The 24,941-nt window shown below is 45.3% G+C and overlaps 1 protein-coding gene across 2 annotated transcripts in view; it reads left to right on the top strand.

Annotated features, from left to right (window-relative positions):
• STAT1 (signal transducer and activator of transcription 1) overlaps window positions 1–24,941 on the top strand; it is a 1,113,083-nt gene that overhangs the window by 169,735 nt on the left and 918,407 nt on the right. For both annotated transcript variants that reach the window (XM_073647949.1, XM_073647950.1), the window contains exon 7: window positions 11,577–11,680. In XM_073647949.1, the coding sequence (XP_073504050.1) occupies window positions 11,577–11,680 (104 nt within the window). The remainder of the gene's footprint in view (window positions 1–11,576; window positions 11,681–24,941) is intronic.

Genomic DNA, 24,941 nt, shown 5'->3' with positions numbered 1-24,941 from the left:
CAGAGAACATTCTTCCAAAACGTTTTAGGCTTTCTGAGGTAAGTTTGTGCCAACTCCAGCCTGGCTTTTTTATGTCTCGGGGTAAGAAGTGGGGTCGTCCTGGGTATCCTACCATACAGCCCCTTTTCATTCAGACGCCGACGGATAGTACGGGTTGACACTGTTGTACCCTCGGACTGCAGGGCAACTTGAACTTGTTTGGATGTTAGTCGAGGTTTTTTATCCACCATCCGCACAATCTTGCGTTGAAATCTCTCGTCAATTTTTCTTTTCCGTCCACATCTAGGGAGGTTAGCCACAGTGCCATGAGCTTTATACTTCTTGATGACACTGCACACGGAAGACACAGGAACATTCAGGTCTTTGGAGATGGACTTGTAGCCTTGAGATTGCTCATGCTTCCTCACAATTTGGTTTCTCAAGTCCTCAGACAGTTCTTTGGTCTTCTTTCTTTTCTCCATGCTCAATGTGGTACCCACAAGGACACAGGACATAGGTTGAGTCAACTTTAATCCATGTTAACTGGCCGCAAGTTTGATTTAGTTATTGCCAACACCAGTTAGGTGCCACAGGTAAGTTACAGGTGCTGTTAATTACACGAATTAGAGAAGCATCACATGATTTTTCAAACAGTGCCAATACTTTTGTCCACCTCCTTTTTTAGTTTTGGTGTGGAATTATATCCAATTTGGCTTTAGGACAATTCTTTTTGTGTTTTTTCATTGAAGACCAATTAAATGAAGATAATAATACCAAAGAATTTGTGATTGCAATCATTTTCAGGAAGAAACTGAGTATTACCTGACCGAATTGCCGGCGTTCCAATACTTTTGGCCACCACTGTACCTCACCTCTAGGTGTGGTTAATAGCCTATATAATGGAGGCTGTTGTTTGACACATGGTCTGTGTTTGAAGGGAGAATGCCTCCTGTGTGTAGTCTCCAGTCTGAGCTTTGTGCTGGACACGTACCAACCTGTGTGACGACAGGTCCGGTTTACCAGAGACTTTGCTTAAAGAATTGTTTTCTTTGTTTTTTGCCTGCACTAAAAGCTGGCTGTTTGCATTTTACTTTCTGACCAGTTTATGGAGCCAGTAAACCGTTCTGGACATTTAAAGGAACATGCCTCCTGTTTGCCTTACATCGCACCTGAGTAATTACAATCCCTACAATTGGTGTTAGACATGTGGGCAGCGTTCCCAGCAGACACATGTGCCTGCTATAAGAAGGACTCCATGTCCTGAGTGAAGTCTGCCATAAGCCAGCAAGTGACACCGGACAAAACTGAGGGCCTGCTCAAGCATCTGTTGCAGACGCAGCAAACGCAGCATCAACAACAGATTGCACGTTAGATGGCGCAACAGGAGATCACCAAATTGCTTATGTAGCAGGTGCAGCTCCAGCAGCAGATCCCACAGGACCAGTGCCAACAACAGCAGCAGCAGATTAATTTGCTAGCAGAGGCGATCCGTGGCTCGGCAACAGCTTCAACAACAAGGTCAGTTGGCGATTTTTTTCATCTGGAAAGTGTAAGGGGAGCCCTACAGAAAATGACCCCGAGTGATGATATAGAGGCCTCTTCTGATGGTGTTTGAAAGGGTCACCGAGATAGAGACTTCCGCCAGAGCAGTGGGCAGAGGTGCTTGCGCCATACCTGACGGGAGAGCCCCATAAAACGTACTATGATCTAGGTTTGCAGGATGCGAAGGAGTATGCCAAGCTAAAGACGGAGATTCTGGCTAGCTTGGGGGTGACTGACTGTCAGGGCACAGCGGGTCCACCGCTGGGTGTATTACCGGGATAAACCCCCTTGCTCCCAAATGTTTGACCTGTTGCACCTGGTCCAGAAGTGGCTGCAGCCGGAGTCTGCTACGCCTGCGCGGATGGTGGTGCAGGTGGTAATGGACAGGTTTGTGCCCTCCCTGCCAAGATCAATGCACACTTGGGTTGCCCAGGGTGATCCCCGGAACGACGATGAACTGGTCGGACTAGTCTAGAGATACCAGAGGGTTTAGGGTTCCTCGGGAAGGCAGCCCATTCCATACTGGGGGTCAAAACAGGGGGCGGAGGCCCAGAAAGGCGTGAGGCGTCTAAGGTGCAAAGGGGCGGGGGAGGTGGTGCCCAAGGTCCCTACAGGTGATGTGATCTGCTGGAGGTGCCATGGCACAGGCCATATAGCCGCCTGTTGTCCCCTGAGCAGATGGACTGCAGCAAGGGATGCCGCTGTTCATATTACGTGTATCCAGCCTGCAGTGTGAACTGTCCACCCAGCGAAGGGGCCAAAAGCGTGTCCCGTGAAAATGAACGGGCAGCAGGTAATGGTGCTGCTAGACACCAGAAGTCTGGTGACCCTTGTGTGAGGGCCACTCTTAATCTCCAACTGATCCAGCGGGAAAAAAGTCGGCGTACTGTGCATTCATGGCGATTCTAAGGACTACCCCATGGCCAGAGTGGACATTGAAACGTGAGTCCCACAAGGTCAGCGTTGTTCAAGACTTGTTGCACCCTATTATTATAGGCCGAGACTTATGTTTATTTTGGAATCTGTGTGGGAAGGGTTCAAGGTTCGCTGGCGCAGAGAAGAAACCAGGTAACCCTGAAGAGAGATATCACCACATCCAGAGTCAGGCTGTGTGCCCACGATGCGTTTTTTAAGCGTTTCCGCAGCGGCAATAAAGCTGCAGAAATGCTTAAAAGACGCTTGGTAGAACGCCTGCCATGTTCCCCATTGATAATGCTCATGTGCTGTGCACATGCTGCGAAAATTTCCGCTGCGCTGCGTTTTCGCCGCCATTGACTTGCATTGGAGCGCATGTAGATGCTTTTCAATGTGCGGATGGTACCCCGGTTGGGAGAAGAGGAGACTCTCCTCCGGACCCGGGTACCATAGAACCTGTAAAAAAAAAAAAGAATAAAATAAAAAATAAATATTATATTTACCTTCTTATGGCCCCCAGTGTGCGACGCTGATGTCGGCAGGTCCTTCAGTGTACCGTGAGCTGCCGGCAAGCCAGGACGGATGGAATAAAGACTCCGGGGGCCATCAGAAGATAAGTATAGATTTATTTTTTATTTTTAACCATTCTTTACGATCACACTATATAAATCCATGCCGTTTGCATGGATTTATATAGTGTGACCAAGTTGTTAAGCACTTTCCAAGTGATGCTAAAATCGCTTGGAAAGCACTTGTCAACCCGCATGCAGAAATGCATGTGAAGAATGCTTCACATCCGCATGTCCCTGGCAGGAAAAACGCATGTACAATCCGCATGCGTTTTTTCTGCCAGGGAGATGCAGAAACGCTCAGGAAAAAATCCTTCGCATTTCTGCATTGTGGGCACATAGCCTTAGGGGTGACCAGCGAGAATTTTGGGTCTGTCCAACATAGGGACCTAACTCTGAAGAAGCCTTCAATAATGTCACTGTCATGAATGGGTTGGCACAGGAGCCCGGGGCTGACACCAGGTTTCCCTTTTTTATGATAAGTGGGGAATTGTTGTACCAGGTTACGTAAGTGATGGAAGGGCTGGTGGAACAGTTGATAGTGCCAGGTCCCTATACACGGAAGGTGTTGGACATGGCCCATTCGCATTTCTTCGGGGGACATCTAGGGGTGGAAAAAAAACAGCAACGGATTATACAGAGGTTCTGTTGGCCCGGGTGTCACCAGGAAATATTAAAGTATTGCAGGACCTGCCCTACGTGCCAGTTAACCGCCCCCACCTCTCACTTTCGAAGTCCCCTCGTTCCATTGCCCATTATTGAAGTGCTGTTTGAGAGAATCGCCATGGACTTAGTTGGTCCCCTGATTAAATCTGCTCGTGGGCATAAATATATTTGGTCATCCTGGACTATGCCACACGCTATCCGGAAGCTATTCCCCTGAGAAACTCCTCCGCAAAGACCATAGCCTGCAAATTGGTAACCGTTTTTTCCCAGACAGGTTTAGCAAGGGAGATTCTGACCGACCAGGGAACACCTTCTATGAGTAAGGTGATGCGGGAGTGATACAAGGTTTTGCAAATCTCCCAACTGAGGACTAAAGTGTACCAACCTCAGACAGATGGCCTGGTGGAAAGATTTAATAAAACACTAAAGAGCATGCTTAGGAAGGCCATAGAAAAAGACGGTAGAGACTGGGACTGTCTCCTCCCGTATCGGTTGTTCTCCATCCGAGAAGTTCCACGGGCCTCTACGGGGTTCTCGCCATTTGAACTCCTGTATGGCCGACATCCGCGATGTCTCCTGGATGTAGCAAAGGAAACCTGGGAAGTCTAAGTCACGCCCCACAGGAGCGTCATCAAGAATGTTGCTCTGATCCTGGAGAGGATTGTGAATGTGATGCCTGTCGTCAAAGAACATCTCCTCCAGGCACAAGAGGCGCAGGCCATAGTCTACAACCGCTCAGAGGGCGACAATTCAATCCTGGTGACAGAGCCCTCATTCTGATACCTACCGGGGAAAGCAAGTTCTGGAAAAGATTGGCGAAGTGAACTACAAGGTTCACCAACCGGGACGACATAAGCCGTACCAGATATATCACGTCAACCTCATCAAGCCTTGACAGTACAGAGATGCGTTGGAAGCTCCAAGCTTTCTGGTTAAACCAGAAGGTGAGGATGGAGGGGTCGCAATAGTGTAGATGCTAACGAAGGAACAAAAATAGCAGTGTCGGGAGTTGCTTCAGAAGAACAGGGACCTGTTGTCAGATTTGCCGGGCTGCACAAGCATCATAGAACACAAGGATCTGACGAAGCCACATGTGCAGGTTTACTTGAAGCCCTATACCTGAGTCCCGACGACAGTTGATCTCTAAAGAGGTGGCTGGTATGCTGAAACTCGGTATCATTGAAGAGTCCAAGAGCGGTTTGTCGAGCCCAATTGTCCTGGTCCCAAAACCCGATGGTGAGTGGAAATTCTGCAATGGCTATCGGACATTGAATGAAGTCTCAAAGTTCGCGTATCCGCTGCCGCGTGTCGATTCGCTGATCGAGAGACTTGGGCCAGCAAGGTACATAACCACCTTGGATTTAACAATGGGATATTGACAGATCCCCACGGCACAGGGTGCCAAGAAGAAGACTCTGTTTTCTACACCGGACGTATGCTTCTAGTATGTCTGGATACCATTTGGACTGCAGGGGGCCCCTGCAACCTTCCAGAGAGCTATGGATCAAATACTTGCACCCCATAAGCAATATGCAGCAGTATAGCCGGACGATGATATCTACAGCCCGGACTGGGAGAGTCATCTGTAAAAGGTCCAGGCGGTGTTTGATGCTCTCAGGAAAGCGGGGTTTTCAATAAACCCGAAGAAATGTGCAATGGGGAAAAAAGAAGTCAAGTACCTGGGTTATGTAATAGGTAGAGGCGAGATAAAACCCCAAATCAGTGGAGACAATCCAAACCTGGCCGAGATCGCTGTCAAAGAAACAGGTTAGTACCTTCCTGGGGATCGTGGGATACTACAGAAGGTTCATCCCAAACTTCGCCATTATGGCCGCACCTTTGGCTGACCTCCTTAAGGGGACGAGATCGGCTATGTCCAAGTGAACTGCAGAGGCAGAGTCGGCCTTCCAAGGAATGAAGGTGGCGCTGTGTAAGCAACTGGTCCTGGTGGCCCCTTATTTTAAGAAATAGTTTATCCTCCAAACGGACGCCTCAGATGTTGGTTTGGGAGCATTACTTTACCAGGAGATACACGGGGAGGAGCACCCTGTTCTCTACCCGAGTAGGAAGCTGTCCTCATGTGAGAGGAATGATTCGGTCAAAGAGAAGGAGTGCTTGGCCATAAAGTGGGCGGTGAACACATTATGGTGCGATCTGGTAGGACATAAGTTTAGATTGGTATGCAACCATGCTCCACTCAGATGGCTGTTGGAAACAAAGGGTGCTAGGGTCACCCACTGGTTTTTAGCCTTACAGGATTTTAACTTCCATGTAGAAAATAGAGCAGGGAGGCTTCATGATAATGCCGATGCCATATTGAGAACCCCATGTCTGGTAGTAGAGAGTGCCAAGCGCCACGGCTTTAGGCAGAGGGGGGAGGTGAAAGGTGGCTTATGGTCGTGTAGTCGATGGGAGGAATGTATCACAGAGATGGCTGGTCTCTGTGAGTATTTTCTCTAGTGCACGCACGCACTAAGAGGGCTAATTGGTGCACCTGGGATCAGGTTAAGGGGAGTGTGAAGAGTTGGGCAGGTCTAGCTACCCACATACCTCACCGCTGGGATTGGTTAACAGCCTATATAATGGAGTATGTTGTTTGACACATGGTCTGTGTTAGGAGGGAGAAGGCCTTCTGTGTGTTGTCTCCAGTCTGAGCTGTGTGCTGCATACGTACCAACCTGTGTGACCACAGGTCCGGTTTACCAGAAATTTTGCTTAAAGGATGTTTTTCTTTGTTTTTTGCCTGCACTAAAGGAAGTTTGTTTGCATTTTACTTTCTGACCGGTTTATGGAGCCAATAAACCGTTCTGGACGTTTAAAGGAACATGCCTCCTGTTTGCCTCACATTGCACCTGATTGAGTACAATCCCTATTTGTATATATATGTATGTATACAGTGGGTACAGAAAGTATTCAGACCTCTTCAAATTTTTCACTCTGTTTCATTGCAGCCATTTGGTAAATTCTAAAAAGTTAATTATTTTTCTCATTAAACTGCACTCTGCACCCTCTCTTGACTGAAGAAAAACAGAAATGTAGACATTTTTGCAAATTTATTAAAAGAAAAACTGAAATATCACATGGTCATAAGTATTCAGACTCTCTGCTCAGTATTGAGTAGAAGAACCCTTTTGAGCTAGTACAGCCATGAGTCTTCTTGAGAATGATGCAACAAGTTTTTTCACACCTGGATTTTTTGGATCCTCTGCCGTTCTTCCTTGCAGATCCTCTCCAGTTCCGTCAGGTTGGATGGTGAATATTGGTGGACAGCCATTTTCAGATCTCTCCAGAGATGCTCAATTGGGTTTAGGTCAGGGCTCTGGCTGGGCCAGTCAAGAATGGTCAGAGTTGTTCTGAAGCCACTCCTTTTGTTATTTTGCAAAAAATGGAAGCTGGCACGTTTAGGCGGGCTACGCTGCGGGAAAGAAGAGGCTTGGGATTCCAAGACTGTTTTTAGTAATACCAACGCATTTCTGCGCTGGACCGGCGCCTTTCTCGAGGTATAAAAGCCAAATGACATTGTTATTTTAGCTGTGTGCATAGGGTCATTGTCTTGTTGGAAGGTGAACCTTCGACCAAGTCTGAGGTCCAGAGCGCTCTGGAAGAGGTTTTCATCCAGGATATCTCTGTACTTGGCCGCATTCATGTTTCCTTCAATTGTAACCAGCTGTCCTGTCCCTGTAGCTGAAAAACACCCCCATAGCATGATGCTGCCACCACCATGTTTCACTGTTGGGATTGTATTGGGCACGTGATGAGCAGTGCCTGGTTTTCTCCACACTTACCGCTTAGAATTATCACCAAAAAGTTCTATCTTTGGCTAGGTCTAGGAAGACTTCTGGTGGTCCCGAACTTCTTCCATTTAAGGATTATGGAGGCCACTGTGCTCTTAGGAACCTTGAGTAATGCAGAAATTCTTTTGTAACCTTGGCCAGATCGGTGCCTTGCCACAATTCTGTCTCTGAGCTCTTTGGGAAATTCCTTCAAGCTCATGATTCTCATTTGGTCTGACATGCACTGTGAGCTGTGAGGTCTTATATAGACAGGTGTGTAGCTTTCCAAATCAAGTCCTATCAGTTTAATTAAACACAGCTGGACTACATTGAAGGAGTAGAACCATATCAAGGAAGTTCACAAGGAAATTGATAGCATGTGACTTAAATATGAGTGTCTGAGCAAAGGGTCTGAATACTTATGACCATATGATATTTCAGTTTTTCTTTTTTAATAAATTTGCAAAAATTTCTACATTTGTTTTTTTTTCAGTCAAGATGGGGTGCAGAGTGAACGTTAATGAGAAAAAAAATGAAGTTTTTAGCATTTACCAAATGGCTGCAATGAAACAAAGAGCGAAAAATTTAAAGGGGCCTGAATTCTTTCCGTACACATATCTCTCTCTCTCTCTCTCTCTCTCCCTCTCTTTGGATGCACCTTCTCATTTAAAGATTTCTCTGTATTTTCATGACTATGAAAATTGTACATTCACACTGAAGACATCAAAACTATGAATTAACACATGTGGAATTTATATACTTTTGCTTTGATGACTGCTTTGCACACTTTTGGCATTTTCTTGATGAGCTTCAAGTGGTAGTCACCGGAAATGGTTTTCACTTCACAGGTGTGCCCTGTCAGGTTTAATAAGTGGGATTTCTTGCCTTATAAATGGGGTTGGGACCATCAGTTGTGTTGTGCAGAAGTCTGGTGGATACACAGCTGATAGTCCTACTGAATAGACTGTTAGAATTTGTATTATGGCAAGAATAAAGCAGCTAAGTAAAGAAAAATGAGTGGCCATCATTACTTTAAGAAATGAAGGTCAGTCAGTGTGAAAAATTGGGCAAACTTTGAAAGTGTCCCCAAGTGCAGTTGCAAAAACCATCAAGCACTACAAAGAAACTGGCTCACATGAGGACTGCCCCAGGAAAGGAAGACCAAGAGTCACCTCTGCTTCTGAGGATAAGTTTATCCGAGTCACCAGCCTCAGAAATCGCAGGTTAACAGCAGCTCAGATTAGATACCAGGTCAATGCCACACAGAGATCTAGCAGCGGACACATCTCTTCAACAACTGTTAAGAGGAGACTTTGTGCAGCAGGCCTTCATGGTAAAATAGCTGCTAGGAAACCACTGCTAAGGACAGGCAACAATCAGAAGAGACTTGTTTGGGCTAAAGAACACAAGGAATGGACATTAGACTAGTGGAAATCTGTGCTTTGGTCTGATGACTCCAAATTTGAGATCTTTGGTACCAACCACCGTGTCTTTGTGCGACGCAGAAAAGGTAAATGGACTCTACATGCTTGGTTCCCACCGTGAAGCATGGAGGAGGAGGGGTGATGGTGTGGGGGTGCTTTGCTTGTGACACTGTTGGGGATTTATTCAAAATTGAAGGCATACTGAACCAACATGGCTACCACAGCATCTTGCAGTGGCATGCTATTCCATCCGATTTGCATTTAGTTGGACCATCATTTATTTTTCAACAGGACAATGACCCCAAACACACCTCCAGGCTGTGTAAGGGCTATTTGACCAAGAGGGAGAGTGATGAGGTGCTACGCCAGATGACCTGGCCTCCACAGTCTCCAGACCTGAACCCAGTCGAGATGGTTTGGGGTGAGCTGGACCGCAGAGTGAAGGCAAAAGGGCCAACTAGTGCTAAGCATCTCTGGGAACTCCTTCAAGATTGTTGGAAGACCATTTCCGGTGACTACCTCTTGAAGCTCATCAAGAGAATGCCAAGATTGTGCAAAGCAGTCATCAAAGCAAAAGGTGGCTACTTTGAAGAACCTAGGATATAAGACACATTTTCAGTTGTTTCACACTTTTTTGTTAAGTATATAATTGCACATGTGTTAATTCATAGTATTGATGCCTTCAGTGTGAATGTACAATCTTCATAGTCATGAAAATGCAGAAAAATCTTTAAATGAGAAGGTGTGTCTAAACTTTTGGTCTGTACTGTATATGTGTGTGTGTGTGTGTAATATTATTTACAGCTGGTGAAATAAGTATTGCACATGTCACCAAATTGTCTAAGTAAATATATTTCTAAAGTTTCCATTGACAAGAAATTCTCACCAGATGTCAGTAACAACCCATCTAATCTACACAGACAAAGAAATCAAACCATGGGTGTCCATAAATTATGTTTTCTAATGAGAAAGGACACAGGGAAAAAGTATTGAACACTTGAGGAAAGAGAGGCGCAAAAAGCTATGGAAAGTCATAACCCTGTCTGAAATTTATCAGTACTTAGAAAGCAATCCTGCCACATATTGATAAAAAATATTGTCTGATTCAACTGAAGGTCTATAAAAAAGTGTCTCATTACCAATATGCTACACAAGAAACATCTCATGATGGGTAAAACCAGTGAACGGTCTTAAGACCTTTGCAGCCTTATTGTTGCAAAAAAAAGAAAACAACTCATGGTATTGGTTACAGAAGAATTTCTAAACTACTGAAGATTCCACTGAGCACTGTTTGGGACATAATCCAAAAGTTGAAAACACGTAATTTCACCACAAACCGTCCATGAGCAGCTGCTCCCAGCAAGATTTTAGACAGAGGAGTGAAAATAATAATATTATCAGATGAGTTGTCCAAGAGGACACCCTGTTGAGAGCTACAGAAAGATCTGGAATCAGCAGGTACAATTTTTGGAAAAAAAAAGATAAGTAATGCACTCAATCTCTATAGCCTTTATGCACACTCACCATCGCTAAAAAGCATTTTCAAGCGCGTTTAAATTTTTGCTCAACAACCTTTAGAGAAGTCGGGGAAATACTTGGAGAATATAATGTGGTCCTATGAGATGAAAATTGAACTCTTTGAGTGCCATGTTTGTAGACTAAAAGGCACTGGATATCACCCCAAAAAACATATCAACCGTGAAGTTTAAAAGTTGGAACATAATGGCGTGGGGCTGTTTATCAGCATACTCTACTGGAAAACTTCATGTAGTTGAAGACAGGATGAATGGACATATGTACTGAGACATTCTTAATAAAAAATATGCTGCCATCTACTATCTTTGACATTTGTCACATGTGTTCGGTGTGAAATGACTTTTACCTGTGAGGAGAAAAGAGCGCCAATGGCAGACCTGCCAGTTCTTGTTTTATTTTCCATATGTCAGTGGAACTGCACGGTAGTTGGCGGAGTCCTACCATAAGATTGTGCCTCATGACCTCCTCATGGGGTTTCTCTGATAGCTTGGTCCTGAACCATGCCGATCAGTAGTCTAATAAAGGTCAATTTGCAGTTCTCTGGCAGCGCTCCTACTGTTCCTATTCACACAAAAGAACAGATCCTGTGTTTATGCCCTTCTATGGTCCTTTTTGTCTGTACTTTTGTCTTGACATATATTATATGCTCACGAAATTGCTGGAGACAAAGTAAACTTTTTCGTAATGACAGACATAGATGTGCGATAATTGAAGAGTTGGACTATCTGTACAGCCAGAATGGACTACAGGTACCTCATCATGTTATCATTGGTGACCTAGGACTGTAGCAAAAACTTTAGAATAATCTATTAATTTGATTTTTCTTTTTCTGCATGCATTTTGTGCTTTTGGGGGTTTTGTATGAAATGAGATATTCACTTACTGTAATATGGTAGTATTGACTGCTTTTTTTCTGACATTTTATATCAGTTAAGAGTATTCATCTATTTTGCATTTGAGAATAGCTTGAGATTTTCATATACGAGAGTACGTTTTTCTTAGAATGTTTTGGTAAGCCAGTTAACTGTTTACATTTTGCATTAATCAAAAATAAACTGGTGTAATTGTAATTGCACATTTGACAAGAATAATTGTAATCGATAATTGACCTCAACAGAGTTAACTCACAAAACCCCTTAATGCCTCTCAATATGCATTGTTTTTTTCTTCAGAAAATGAACATCATGCACAAAGTGAACGTCTTGCACAGAATGAACTCAAGCAGGAAAAATTGGTGTTACAAAACATGTTTCTTGCTATCGGTATTAAAAGAAAGGTAAGTTACTATTCGTGCATAGTATATGTAGAAAAAGAAATAAAAGCAGCTTCTTTTTACATTTTATGAATTCATGTACAGTACCAATCAAAAGTGTGCACATACTTTGATGCAGCGGCTTTCCTTGTATTAATTAGAATGTGCACATTGTAAATTCAAACGGAATCTGCAGAAACACAAAACTCCCACATAAGGGAACAAGAAGTAAAGGAACATGTGGAAAACAAGACCACTGTGTCTTAAATTTTATTATCCTCTCTTTTGCTCTGGTGGCATGTCTGCACACCCTCAGCATTCTCTCAAGTAGCTTCATCAGGTGCCCACCTGTATTGGTTTTGCAACAATCTAGAAATAGTTTGTTCACTTTTCTCCCTTCACTCTGGTCCAATTCACCCCAAACATCACAATTGGGATGAGGTCAGATGATTTATTAACCCTTCAGGTGCTTTACAGGAATTGAAGCAATGTAGAAGGAAAAAATGTAACTTTTTTTTAACTTTTTTTCACAGAAAATTTAATTTAGACCCTATTTTTATGATTTTGACAAGGGTAACAGGAGAAAACTGACCCCAAAAATTGTTGTTCAATTTCTCTTGAGTATGCCGTTACCCCATATGTGGGGGAAAACTACTGTTTGGGTGCACAGCAGGTCACGGAAAGGAAGGAGTGACATTTTGGGACGCAGACTTTGATGGAATGGTCTGCGGGCGTCATGTCACTTTTGGAGAGCCCCTGATGTGCCTTAACAGTGGAAAGCCTCCACTAGTGACCATATATTGGAATTGATCTAGTGTTTCCTGGTATGTGAATATTATAATGTAGTGGCATACTTAAGTTGTGTAGAGTGCATCAAGATGGCATACGTGAGTTGTGCTGTGTACGTCAGGTTGTCATACGTGAGTTGTAGAAGTCAGAAATTAATTTAGTAGTCCATAGATTTGTGGTACAATTTAAAGCATTCTTTTATACACAGGTGTCAGGGACGGCACCGGCAGGATCACACAATATCCCACCGCTGCCACCAATTTGTCAGGGATTCCACCCACACACAGGACGACATCGGGGAGATTACGCAATTTCTCGCCGTTGCAGTCACGCTGTCCGTATTTCGTCCGGAGTCGCGAGCACGCGATCCAGACTACTCTCTACATAGGTATCGGTAAGCGACCAGTGAGCGTATGGCTCAACACCCTGGGTTCCACAGCCTGGAATCCGTGTTTAACGCCTTCTGTACGGTCACTGTCAGCTTCACGATAGCCCAATTATTAATACTCTCTGCTACCGCCGGCCAAGTTTGAAATATAATACAGGCCTGGCCGGACGCCTGCGTTTTGGTAGCGTATATGGCTTCGAGGAAGGGAACGAATACAGAACAAAAGAAACAGAACTATTAAATTTTATATTTAATCCAAAAGGGAGGCAGTGTTTTGGAAAAATATATATAAGGATGTTACAGAGGGGACATTAAAATACATAGGCAGTTACATAAAATAAAACGGGATTACAAAGTGAAACTTACACTATAAAGTTCGCTGCGACGACTCAATATAGGTGGAGGAGGGGCTCCCTGGTTGGAATATGCTGTTATTGAACAGGACCCGTTGCTTATAATTCTTATTCCCCCCTGGCAATGAGTGCTCTTGTCTTCTCCATGGGTTCTCTTATACCTAAGGGGCGATCTGGCCCAATGCCCCTTGTGGTGACATCATGTAGGCCGGTCTCCAGCCTGTACATTTTTATTAGAAACGCTAACTTCTGCGATAACTCATCGCTTGTTGATCACAGAAGCTTGCAGACTACCCCATTTTTTTCCTTATGATTTTATCTTTATTTAGATATCACACATCCCATAGCTGCAGTCTGCCATTCTGGTGTTTTTGCGCTGCAGCTCCCTGATTTTGGTTACAGCCCTGGAAAAGTACCAACACATTCCTGGGCTGATTTGGTCACTACCCATTTGGGTCTCGTTATTGCCGGACGTATGGAACTCATAATATCTCATAATTCATATCGGAGTCATCATGTCTGCAAATTCCCCTTTGAAGCTCGGGAAGCAGCTTCAACAGTTACACGCAAATTAGTGCAAGCCTGCATTTTAATTACCTCCTGCATTTTTCAGGGACAAGATGCTTACTTCCTAATGAAGTTATAACACTCCTTGGCTGGTCGTATTTGCATAAACTATTTACCAGGCGTGGATTAATTGGGGCTTTTGTGCTGAGCAGAAGGGGAATAAGGGAGGGGGGTGATCATCTATGTCAGGCAGATATGGAAGAAAATTTTCCTGATAATAATATTTTCCAGACAGCAGGCCAGGTTTGTCAGGTCAGTTGTTGTATTGATAGGTGCCGTCCTTTGTAATACCCCTTCTTTAACACTCTCCAAACCTCTTTTGCAACCTTCCTTTCTTTGTGGTTTGAGGGACCTCACTGGGGAAATGTTACCCTGGTACGATACGGGCACCTTCAGTTCCAGAAGTACGGAGGCCCGCTATTTCCTGACTTCCAATAATTAGAGCCTTGATCACTACCTCCTGGAACTGAAGGTACGTACCAGTCTGGCCTACACATCCTGATAGGACGAAAGACTTATACATTGCCATCTGTACGATTTGCACAGCTAGCTTCTTGTACTACACCTTAGCTTTTCTCATGGCACGGTATAGCTGTAGGACTTGATCAGAGAGATCACCTCCTCCCATGTTCTTGTTGTACACAATCTGGTTTGGTGACGAGTGTAGAGGTACCTCGTACAGTGATGGTGGTGCTGCCATCACCATGTATGGTGTTCAAGAAAAGGATATCCCTCTTGTCCTTGTACTTGACCACCAGCATGTTGTCGCTACATTGGGCTTTGCTGTCACCCTTTCTGAGCAGCTGCCCAATTAGCATCTTAGAGGGAGGCCTTTCTGATTTTTGTGGAAAGTACCGCATGCTGTGGTAGCTCGCTCAGTGAGGGACTTGAAGAATTGGATGCTGGTATAAATTTATCTACGTAGAGGTGATAACCTTGATTTAGCAGTGGGTACATCGAATCACACACAATTTCCCCACTCACTCCCAGGACAGGGGGACATTCAGGACTTTGAATCCGGGTGTGCTTCCCTTCAAAATCTCTAAACCTGTGGGTGTACCCTGAGGTGCTCTCGCACAGCTTGTAGAGTTTAATTCCGTCCCTGGCTCTCTTACAGGGCAGATATTTCCGGAATTTGAGCTTCCCCTTGAAATGCATTAGGGTCTCATCCTTGCAAATTTCCCTTTGGGGAACATACACCTCCACAAACTTGTTGTTGAAATGAACAATGACCGGCTAAACTTTGAAAAGTCGGTCATAGTTGAGGTTATTTCAGGGAGGATGGCGTCAAATTGTTTTATGGATCATAGCCATGCGGAACAGTGGAGTGTTGTATAAAACCTCAACATTCCAATTGCTGAAGTTCTGGCTTCTTCACTTACCCCATATGGGATTAGTGGAGGACAAAGCCCAAACCGTCATCAATTCTACTACGTCTACAGGGGTTCAGTCAGAAAATGATGAAGGGCAGTTTTGAGCCAAAAATTGATAGTCGTACAAATTTGTCTCAGCCGTCATGAGTTTTACCAAATCCTCAGAGAAAACAGACTTTGAAAAAGTTGATTTCTGTGAGGCCGGTAGTGTCAAATTTGATTCCTGATTGTGCTACAAATTAAGAATCTGTGGCTCATACGTTTTGGGGCGTGCGGTCCATACTTGGTCAGTAATGGTGGGCACCGGTTAATTTTCTGTCCTGGGGTGTCTGCGTGGCAATTTGGTATCAATTGAAGAGGAGGAGGATGAAAAATAAAGGAAGGTGGCATCCTCTCCCTCTATCTTTTATCGGAGGCAAGGAAGGCGTATGCCTCTTCCACGTAACACTGTGATTGGGACAAGTAGGACATTTTTTCACGTATGTGGTGTTAGTGTGTGTGTACCAAATTTTATCCAGGTGTATGTGTGGTGTAAAAAAATTTCTTTAGAAGAAGAAAAGAATCTAGAAAGGAAAATATTAAAATAAAAGAAGAATATAAAAATTTGGTTAAATAAACAAGCTTACTAAACGGACATTAGTCCAAAAAAAAATTACTGAGTCCGCGACTATCTGTCACTATTTCTGACTATATTCAGTAAAAAATATTATAGTAGATGCCGATTACTACAGTATATTTTTACTGTCCCTAATCTATTCCTATCAACTAATCTAAAAAAAATTTTTTTTCATACTTTTTTCACACCAAAAAAAAACAAGAAAACCCCGATGCTGATCAATGGTGGGCATCACTAGTTAGCGTTCGACGGCTGTAAGATGCACGCACGTATGTGATTGTATTTTTACGTTTTGCTGTGTGTAACTAACCCTGACTTTATTCAGTAAAAAATACTGCAGTAGATGCTGATTACTATGTTATATTTTTACGGTTTCTAATCCAGTCAACTAATCTAAACAATTTTTTTTTTGGTGCAGGACGCATTGAGGTGGTGCAAACGAGGGGGAAAGCAAAATGAACATGGAAAAAAAGTAATGGAAAACAGCGAGCAAGGTTGCCGATTAGTGATTTGCATCACTGATTAGCTTCAAGACTCACTAACATGTAAAAAAAACTGTCAAAAATTGAGCGATCAAATATTGATCAGCGCTCAGCAGGCAGAAGGGTGGATGCAGAAAGGGTTGGGGAGAAGGGCAAATGGGAGAGGGGGATAGGGGTGGATTTGGAAAAATCAGGGAATGGGAACAGATCAGTAACATCTTCTTTCTTCTTACAGGAGTAGTGATGGGACAGGCTTAAAAATGTCTGTGGCATCTAAAGGGCCCAGTACAGCAAGACAGAACAGCAAAATGACTGCTCTGCAACGTACCCAACCTGGAATGAGGAAGTTCAGAGCTGTCATTTTGAATTCAGACCACCTCTCTGCACTCTGATGCAATTGATGTCATTGTGTGATTGCACCAATTACTGCTAGGGTTGGTGACGCTGGCGTTACCTTTCACCAGCCTTTGATCGGTTACAGCACTGAACATAGGCTCTACATCAGTGTTTCAGGCAATTTCATTGCCTGAAACACTGAAATCGCTGTGATTGGCTGTTCAGAATTGAATAGCCAATAACATCGATCGTAGTTTCGAGGGGGCGGCGCCACCTCCCCGTGACGACAAGTCGCTCAAGATTCAACAGGCATCTTAATGTGATCAACTTGACTCCGGTTGAGGTGACGCTTTAAAGTTAGGACATATCCATACGTCCAAGTTCAGGAAGTCCTTCCTAACTAGGACGTATGAATATATCAAAGGTTGGGAAGGATTAAAAAAAAGGAACCGCTGATATATGCTGCCTGAACAATGGACAGCATAAATCAGACTGACTGTATGATTTCAGCCATGTATGTTTGACTTCAAAACACTTTGGATGTTTTTGGTTGTCATTAAGATTTAAAAAGAGAAAACACTGTAATATTATTATTATTATTATTTATTATTATAGCGCCATTTATTCCATGGCGCTTTACATGTGATAGGGATATACATAACAAAAGCATTTACATAATCTTAACAAAACGAGTCAGCGACTGGTACAGGAGGAGCGAGAACCCTGCCCGCGAGGGCTCACAGTCTACAAGGGATGGGTGAGGATACAGTAGGTGAGGGTAGAGCTGGTCGTGCAGTGGTGTTTACTGCAGGTTGTAGGCTTGTCGGAAGAGGTGGGTCTTCAGGTTCCTTTTGAAGGTTTCCACGGTCGGCGAGAGTCTGATATGTTGGGGTAGAGAGTTCCAGAGTAGGGGGGAAGCACGGGAGAAATCTTGTATACGATTGTGGGAGGAGGAGATAAGAGGGGAGTAGAGCAGGAGATCTTGTGAGGATCGGAGGTTGCGTGCAGGTAAGTACCGGGAGACTAGGTCACAGATGTATGGGGGAGACAGGTTGTGGATGGCTTTGTATGCCATGGTTAGAGTTTTGAACTGAATTCTCTGGGCAATAGGGAGCCAGTGAAGGGATTGACAGAGAGGAGAGGCCGGGGAATAGCGGGGGGACAGGTGGATTAGTCGAGCAGCAGAGTTTAGGATAGATTGGAGAGGTGCAAGAGTGTTGGAAGGGATGCCACGGAGCAGGAGGTTGCAGTAGTCGAGGCGGGATATGATGAGGGCATGCACTAGTGTTTTTGCAGAGTCTTTGCTGAGGAATGCACGGATCCGGGAGATGTTTTTGAGTTGGAGTCGGCAGGAGGTGGAAAGGGCTTGAATATGTGGCTTGAAGGAGAGATCAGAGTCCAGGGTTACCCCAAGGCAGCGAGCTTGTGGGACTGGGGAGAGTGAACAGCCATTGACGTTGATGGATAGGTCGGATGGGGGATGTGAATGAGAGGGTGGAAAGATGATGAACTCTGTTTTATCCATGTTGAGTTTTAGAAACCTGTCGGAGAAGAAGGATGAGATGGCGGACAGACATTGTGGGATTCTGGTTAGTAGGGAGGAGATATCGGGTCCAGAGAGGTAGATCTGTGTGTCGTCAGCATAGAGGTGATACTGAAAGCCGTGAGACTCTATGAGCTGTCCCAGGCCGAAGGTGTAGATGGAGAAGAGCAGAGGTCCTAGAACTGAACCTTGGGGGACACCGACAGGGGGCGAGATGAGGAGGTGGTGCGTGAGTGGGAGACGCTGAATGTCCTGTCTGTTAAGTATGAGGAGATCCAAGATAGAGCCAAGTCCATGATGCCAAGAGATGAGAGAATCTGGAGTAAGAGGGAATGGTCCACTGTGTCAAAGGCAGATGACAGGTCCAGAAGGAGGAGGATGGAGTAGTGTCGCTTGGATTTGGCATTTAGTAGGTCGTTGGTGACTTTGGTCAGGGCAGTTTCAGTCGAGTGATGTGGTCGGAAGCCAGATTGTAGACGGTCGAAGAGGGAGCAGGAGGAGAGGTGGGAGGACAGTTCAAGGTGGACATGTTGTTCTAGAAGTTTTGAGGCAAAGGGGAGGAGTGATATGGGGCGGTAGCTGGTCAGAGAGGAAGGGTCAAGGGAGGGCTTTTTGAGGATGGGTGTGATTGCGGCATGTTTGAAACATGAGGGGAAGACTCCGGTTGTTAGTGATAGATTGAAGAGGTGGGTTAGGGTTGGGATGAAGACTGAGGTGAGGTTAGTGATGAGGTGGGATGGGATTGGGTCAAGTTCGCAGGTGGTGAGGTGTGATTTGGAGAGTAAAGAGGAGACTTGACCTTCTGTAATGGTGGAGAAGTGGGGTTTGGAGGAGGAGGGTTGAGTAGATATGAGGAGGGGTTGTGTGGACTTTAGGCCAAAGTTTTGTCTGATGGTGTCAATCTTCTGTTTGAAGAATGAGGCAAAGTCGTTGGCTGAGATGAGAGAAGAGGGAGGAGGTGCTGGAGGACGAAGGAGAGAGTTGAAAGTGTTAAATAGCTGTTTAGGGTTGTGAGATAGGGAGGATATGAGAGATGAGAAGTAGGTTTGTTTTGCTGTAGTGAGTGCGGACTTGAAATTAGTGAGGGATTGCTTGAATGCGATGAAGTGCTCGATGGAGTGAGACCTTTTCCACCTTTTCCAACCAATAACGTGAGTGGAGAAAAAGTTTTTTTGTTATCATTCATATTTTCTGAAACAAGGCCAAGAAAGCAAAAATTCTGCCAGGGTATGTAAACTTTTGAGCAAAACTGTATATACTAGAATTTTATATACAAAGTTACCTCCATCAGAAGGGAATTACGGAGAGCTTTCCCCAAGTCGCAGTTTAGACCAGAGTGATAAAAAGTTTTATTTTTCATCAGAAGACATGGAATAGCACTTATTGGCAGTAAGGGATACTGTGGGAGTACAAGAGGAAAAATGACTCCGCAACAATCCAGGATGAAGCTTTTGGAGGCTTGAGATGTAAAAGGAAGATGGTGTTTCCTACTCATGATAATGTGCAGGATTTAATTCTGAATGAGTGAGAGTTCCCAGAGAAATGTCTAAGCATCCTGAGAGAACTAAAAGATAGATTCCCATTGAATAAGAACATAATAAAATAGTTTTTAAGGTTGAAGGAAGACTAAGTTCATCTAGTTCAACCCATAGCCTAACATGTTGATCCAGAGGGAAGGCAAAAAAAACCCATGTGGCAAACACTAAGTTCCACATTGGGGAAAAAAATTCCTTCCTGACTCCATACGGCAATCAAACTAGTTCTCTGGATCGACGCCCTATCAAGGAATCTAGTATATATAACCTGTAATATTATACTTTTCAAGAAAGGCATCCATGCCCTTCTTAAATTTTAGTAGTGAATTACTCATTACAACATCTTGCAGCAGAGAGTTCCATAGTCTCACTGCTCTTACAGTAAAGAATCCCCGTCTGTGATTATGATTAAACCTTCTTTCCTCCAGACGTAGAAGATGCCTGCCCCTTTTCCCCGTCTCAGGTCTCAGAGTAAAAAGATCAGTAGAAAGGTCTTTGTACTGTCCCCTCATATACTTGTACATAGTAATAAGCCCCTAAGCCTTTGTTTTTCAAACTAAATAACCCCAAGTGTAATAACCTGTCTTGGTATTGCAGACCACCCAGTCCTCTAATAACCTTGGTCGCTCTTCTCTATACCCGCTCTAGTTCAGCTATGTATTCTTATGCACCGGAGACCAGTACTCTACACAGTATTCTAAGTGTGGTCGCACTAGTGACTTGTATAGACTTAAAATTATGTTCTCCTCATGAGCATCTATGCCTCTTTTAATGCATCCGATTATTTTATTTGCCTTTTCAGCAGCTGCCTGACACTGGCCACCAAACGTGAGCTTGTCGTCCACCAATACACCCAGATCTTTTTCAGTGACCGTTTTGTCCAGTGTTTTACAATTAAACATATAATTATACATTTTATTTCCTCTGCCCAAGTTCATTACCTTACATTTATCCCCATTAAAACTCATTTGCCATTTATCAGCCCAAGCTTCTAGTTTACATAGATCCTCCTGTAATATAAAATTGTCCTCCTCTGTATTGATTACCCTGCAGAGTTTAGTGTCATCTGCAAATATTGAAATACTACTCTGTATGCCCCCTACAAGGTCATTAATAAATATGTTAAAAAGAAGGGGGCCCAATACTGACCCCTGTGGTACCCCACTGTTAACTGTGACCCAGTCTGAGTGTGTTCCATTAATAACCACCCTTTGTTTCCTATCATTGAGCCAGTTCTTAACCCACTTACATATATTTTCCCCTATCCCCATTGTTCTCATTTTATGTATCAACCTTTTGTATGGAACCGTATCAAAAGCTTTTGAAAAGTCCATATACACAACATCCACTGCATTTCCTTGGTCCAGTCCGGAACTTGCCTCCTCATAAAAGCTGATCAGATTAGTTTGACAGGAACGGTCCCTCGTAAACCCATGTTGATATTGGGTCATGAGGTTATTCTTCTTCAGATACTCTAGTATAGCATCTCTTAGGAAACCCTCCAGAATTTTACCCACAGTAGAGGTTAAGCTTACTGGCCTATAATTTCCAAGTTCAGCTTTTGTCCCCTTTTTGAATATTGGCACCACATTTGCTATACGCCAGTCCTGTGGTACAGACCCTGTTGATATGAAATCTTTAAAGATTAAAAATAATGGTCTATCTATGAATTTACTTAATTCCTGCAGTACTCGCGGGTGTATCCCATCCGGGCCTGGGGATTTGCCTACTTTAGTGATTTTTAGACTCCGCCGTACTTCCTGCTGGGTTAAGCAAGTGACGTTTAATAGAGAATTTTTGTTATCATTGATCATGTATTCTGTCATGCGATTTTCTTGTGTAAATACTGTTGAAAAAAAATCATTTAGCAAATTGGCTTTTTCCTCATCCACCATTTCACCCAGACTATTTTTAAGGGGGCGAACACTATCATTTTTTAGTTTCTTACTATTTATGCAGCTAAAGAATATTTTGGAATTATTTTTCCTTTCTCTGGCTATGAGTCTCTCTGTCTCCATCTTTGCTGCCTTGATTTGGTTTTTACAGAATTTATTTAATTTTATGTATTTATTTAATGCCTCCTCACTACCTACTTACTTTAGTTCTCTAAATGCTTTCTTTTTGTCACTTATTGCACCCCTTACAGCTCTATTTAGCCATACTGGTTTCCTCCTATTTCTAGCATGTTTATTCCCATAGTGTATATATTGTGCACCGGTCCTATTCAGGATGCTAATAAATGTCTCCCATTTGCTTTGTGTAGTTTTAGGTCTTAGGATATCGTCCCAGTTTATTGCACTAAGATCATCTCTCAACCATTGGAAATTTGCCTTCCTGAAGTTTAGTGTCCTTGTAACCCCTCTACTACACATCTTCTTAAAGGATTCATGAAAACTTATTATTTTGTGATCACTATTACCCAAGTGACCCCCAACTCATATGTTTGATATGCAGACTGGCCTGAGATTTGGACGGAGATTTTTAAAGTGGATATCCAGGTGGCTAAAGTAGCAAAGAAAACTATGTTGCTGTTGCGTAGACTCTTCTCAGCTCAAGAACCCGCTGGATAGAAAGATAGATAGCTTGTTGAGGAAGTTTTGGAAGACATCTGCTACTTCACTGAAGACTAATGTCATTTCTACCGGTGTAACAAGGGCCATATTCTGTTGGTTAGAGCAACTGGAAGATAGTATCAATGGTGGCACCCCCCCTAGATAAGACCTGCTGGCCTCATGTAGCGCCGGCGTCCCTGCCCTCTGCTAGGCAGGGACGCTGTTCCTCTCACCTCTCTGCTCCGTGCCCGGCATCCTCCTCCCGCTCTGCTGGCAGCGCGCGCTCCTTCCCGGCCACTGTGCTTAGGGCGCGCGCGCGCGCTCTCCCTCCCTCTTAAAGGGGCCGCGCGCGCCATCCTAAGGAGTCCCCGGCCAATGGCCGGAGGATTTCACCATATATAAGGCACCTCCTCCAAAATGGAGGTGCCCGAGCAATGTTGTTGCACTGTTCACTACTCTGCTTCAGCCCTCAGGTCCCGTTGCCAGTTACCTGCCAGATACCTGCCAGATTCCTGCCAGCTTGCTGTCTTATTCCTGCCTGATTATCTGCTACCTGCCTGCTAGTCTGAGGTCCGACGGTCTGCCTTACTACTCCTGTCAGTCTGTCTAAGGACCAGCCTGCCCGCTCACCTGGGAGCGCACATCAGCCACCTGCCTGCTTGCCTGAGGTCCGACGGTCTGCCTTCCAACTCCTGTCAGTCTGTCTATGGACCAGCTTGCCTGCTCACCTGGGAGCACACATCTGTTACCTGCCTGCTAGCCTACCTGGAGGCTCCGCCGTCACGTGCTGTGACCACCTGCCTGTCCAGTGACTCCTGCCCGCTCACCTGGGAGCGCTCATCTGCCGCCTGTCTGTTGGTCTTCCTGGAGGCTCCGCCGTCACATGCTGTGACCACCCGTTCATCCAGAGACTCGCCTGCTCACCTGGGAGCTCACGTCTATCATCAGCCGCCGCAGGTCGTACCAACCCTTTACCTAGAGACTGCCCCGGTCACTTGCCGTGACCATCTGCCCGTTCATTCAGAGACTGCCCCGGTCACTTGCCGTGACCATCTGCCCGTTCATCCAGAGACTGCCCCGGTCACTTGCCGTGACCATCTGCCCGTTCATCCAGAGACTGCCCCGGTCACTTGCCGTGACCATCTGCCCGTTCATCCAGAGACTGCCCCGGTCACTTGCCGTGACCATCAGCCCGTTCATCCAGAGACTGCCCCGGTCACTTGCCGTGACTTCCAGCCCGTTCACTCAGAGACTGTCCCGGTCACCTGCTGTGACTTCCTGCCCGTCTTCCCTGGTCGCCACCCGCTCCCTTACAAGGACCGCCCCCTTGTATAGTAGCTCAGAGGTTCCGCCTCCCAGACCCGTTACAGTTTGCTCGGGCCATGAAACCCGGTGGCACCCAAGCTCCCTCGCTCTCGGACCTGTGTCATGAACTGTCCCGTCAAAGGTCCCAACAGGAGTCCATCCTGGGTCACCTGCGGAATGTCAATACTCGCTTGGACACTCTGACTGCTCCACCAGCAACCTCCACCAGTGCCATGTCTCGCAATCCGGCAGCTCCGCTGCCCACTAATACCATGGTATCCTACCCCGGACCCCGGCTTTCTGCACCTCCTCGCTTCGGAGGCGACTCCGCCCAGGCTCGGGGCTTCATAAATCAGTGCACCCTGCACTTTGAACTATTATCCCACCAGTTTAACTCCGACCGAGCCAAAATTGCATTCATCATGTCCCATCTCACCGGGGAGGCCCTGGCCTGGCTAAATCCTCTATGGGAGAGAGGAGACCCCCTGGTGTCCAACTTGCCTGCTTTTCTCACGGCTTTCCGGAAAGTCTTCAACGAACCCGGACGGAAGACCTCATCCCCATCATCACTGCTACGCCTCCGTCAGGGAAGTCTCACCGTGGGCCAATATGCCATACGGTTCCGTACCCTTGCCTCGGAGCTGGCCTGGGATAACGACGCTCTGGTATCCGTCTTCTGGGAGGGTCTGTCCGGCCGTATTAAAGATGAACTTGCCGGTCGGGACATCCCTACCACTCTCGATGACCTAATAACTCTTGCCACCCGGATTGACCTACGGTTCCAGGAGCGTGCCAAAGAGGTCACCCGTGAGAGGAGGTTACCACGTCTAGCTCCTACTTTTCAGAAACCCGTCACTCCCTCCGTCTCTACCCAGGTACACTCTCCTGAGCCTATGCAGGTCGACCAGACCAAGATGGTCAAAACCCGTCAGGACTTAAGCCGTGCCGAGGGGAGCTGCTTCTACTGTGGCAGTAAGGAGCACCGGATCCGTGCCTGCCCGGAGAGGTCGGGAAACTCCTGTGTCTAGGTTCGCTCAGAGAGGTCGACCTAGACAAGAATAAATCCTCTCCATCTCTGCTGTTGTCAGTCTCAATCGTCTGCGGGGAGAACCGTTATTTCGAACTAGCCCAACTTGACTCTGGAGCAGCCGGGAATCTTATTTCACAGTCCCTGGTAGAGAAATACCGCATCCCCACCAAACCTCTGGCTGTACCCTTGTCTGTTGCTGCCGTGGATGGGGGTCTCTTACCACGCCCCATCCAACTCCTCACCGAATCCATTACTCTGCAGGTGGGAATGCTGCATTCTGAGAGTATCTCCTTTCATGTTCTGCCTGGACTCTCCCACGCCCTCTTGCTAGGCCTACCTTGGCTCCAGAGACATGCACCCGTGCTTGACTGGCAGACCGGAGAAGTCCTTCGCTGGGGACAGGACTGCCATAAGAC

Source organism: Phyllobates terribilis, unplaced genomic scaffold (assembly GCF_046119375.1).
Source record: "Phyllobates terribilis strain yellow unplaced genomic scaffold, ASM4611937v1 Scaffold_9__5_contigs__length_417890890, whole genome shotgun sequence".
Lineage (NCBI taxonomy): Eukaryota > Metazoa > Chordata > Amphibia > Anura > Dendrobatidae > Phyllobates > Phyllobates terribilis.
This window is presented reverse-complemented; position numbering and strand designations above follow the sequence as displayed.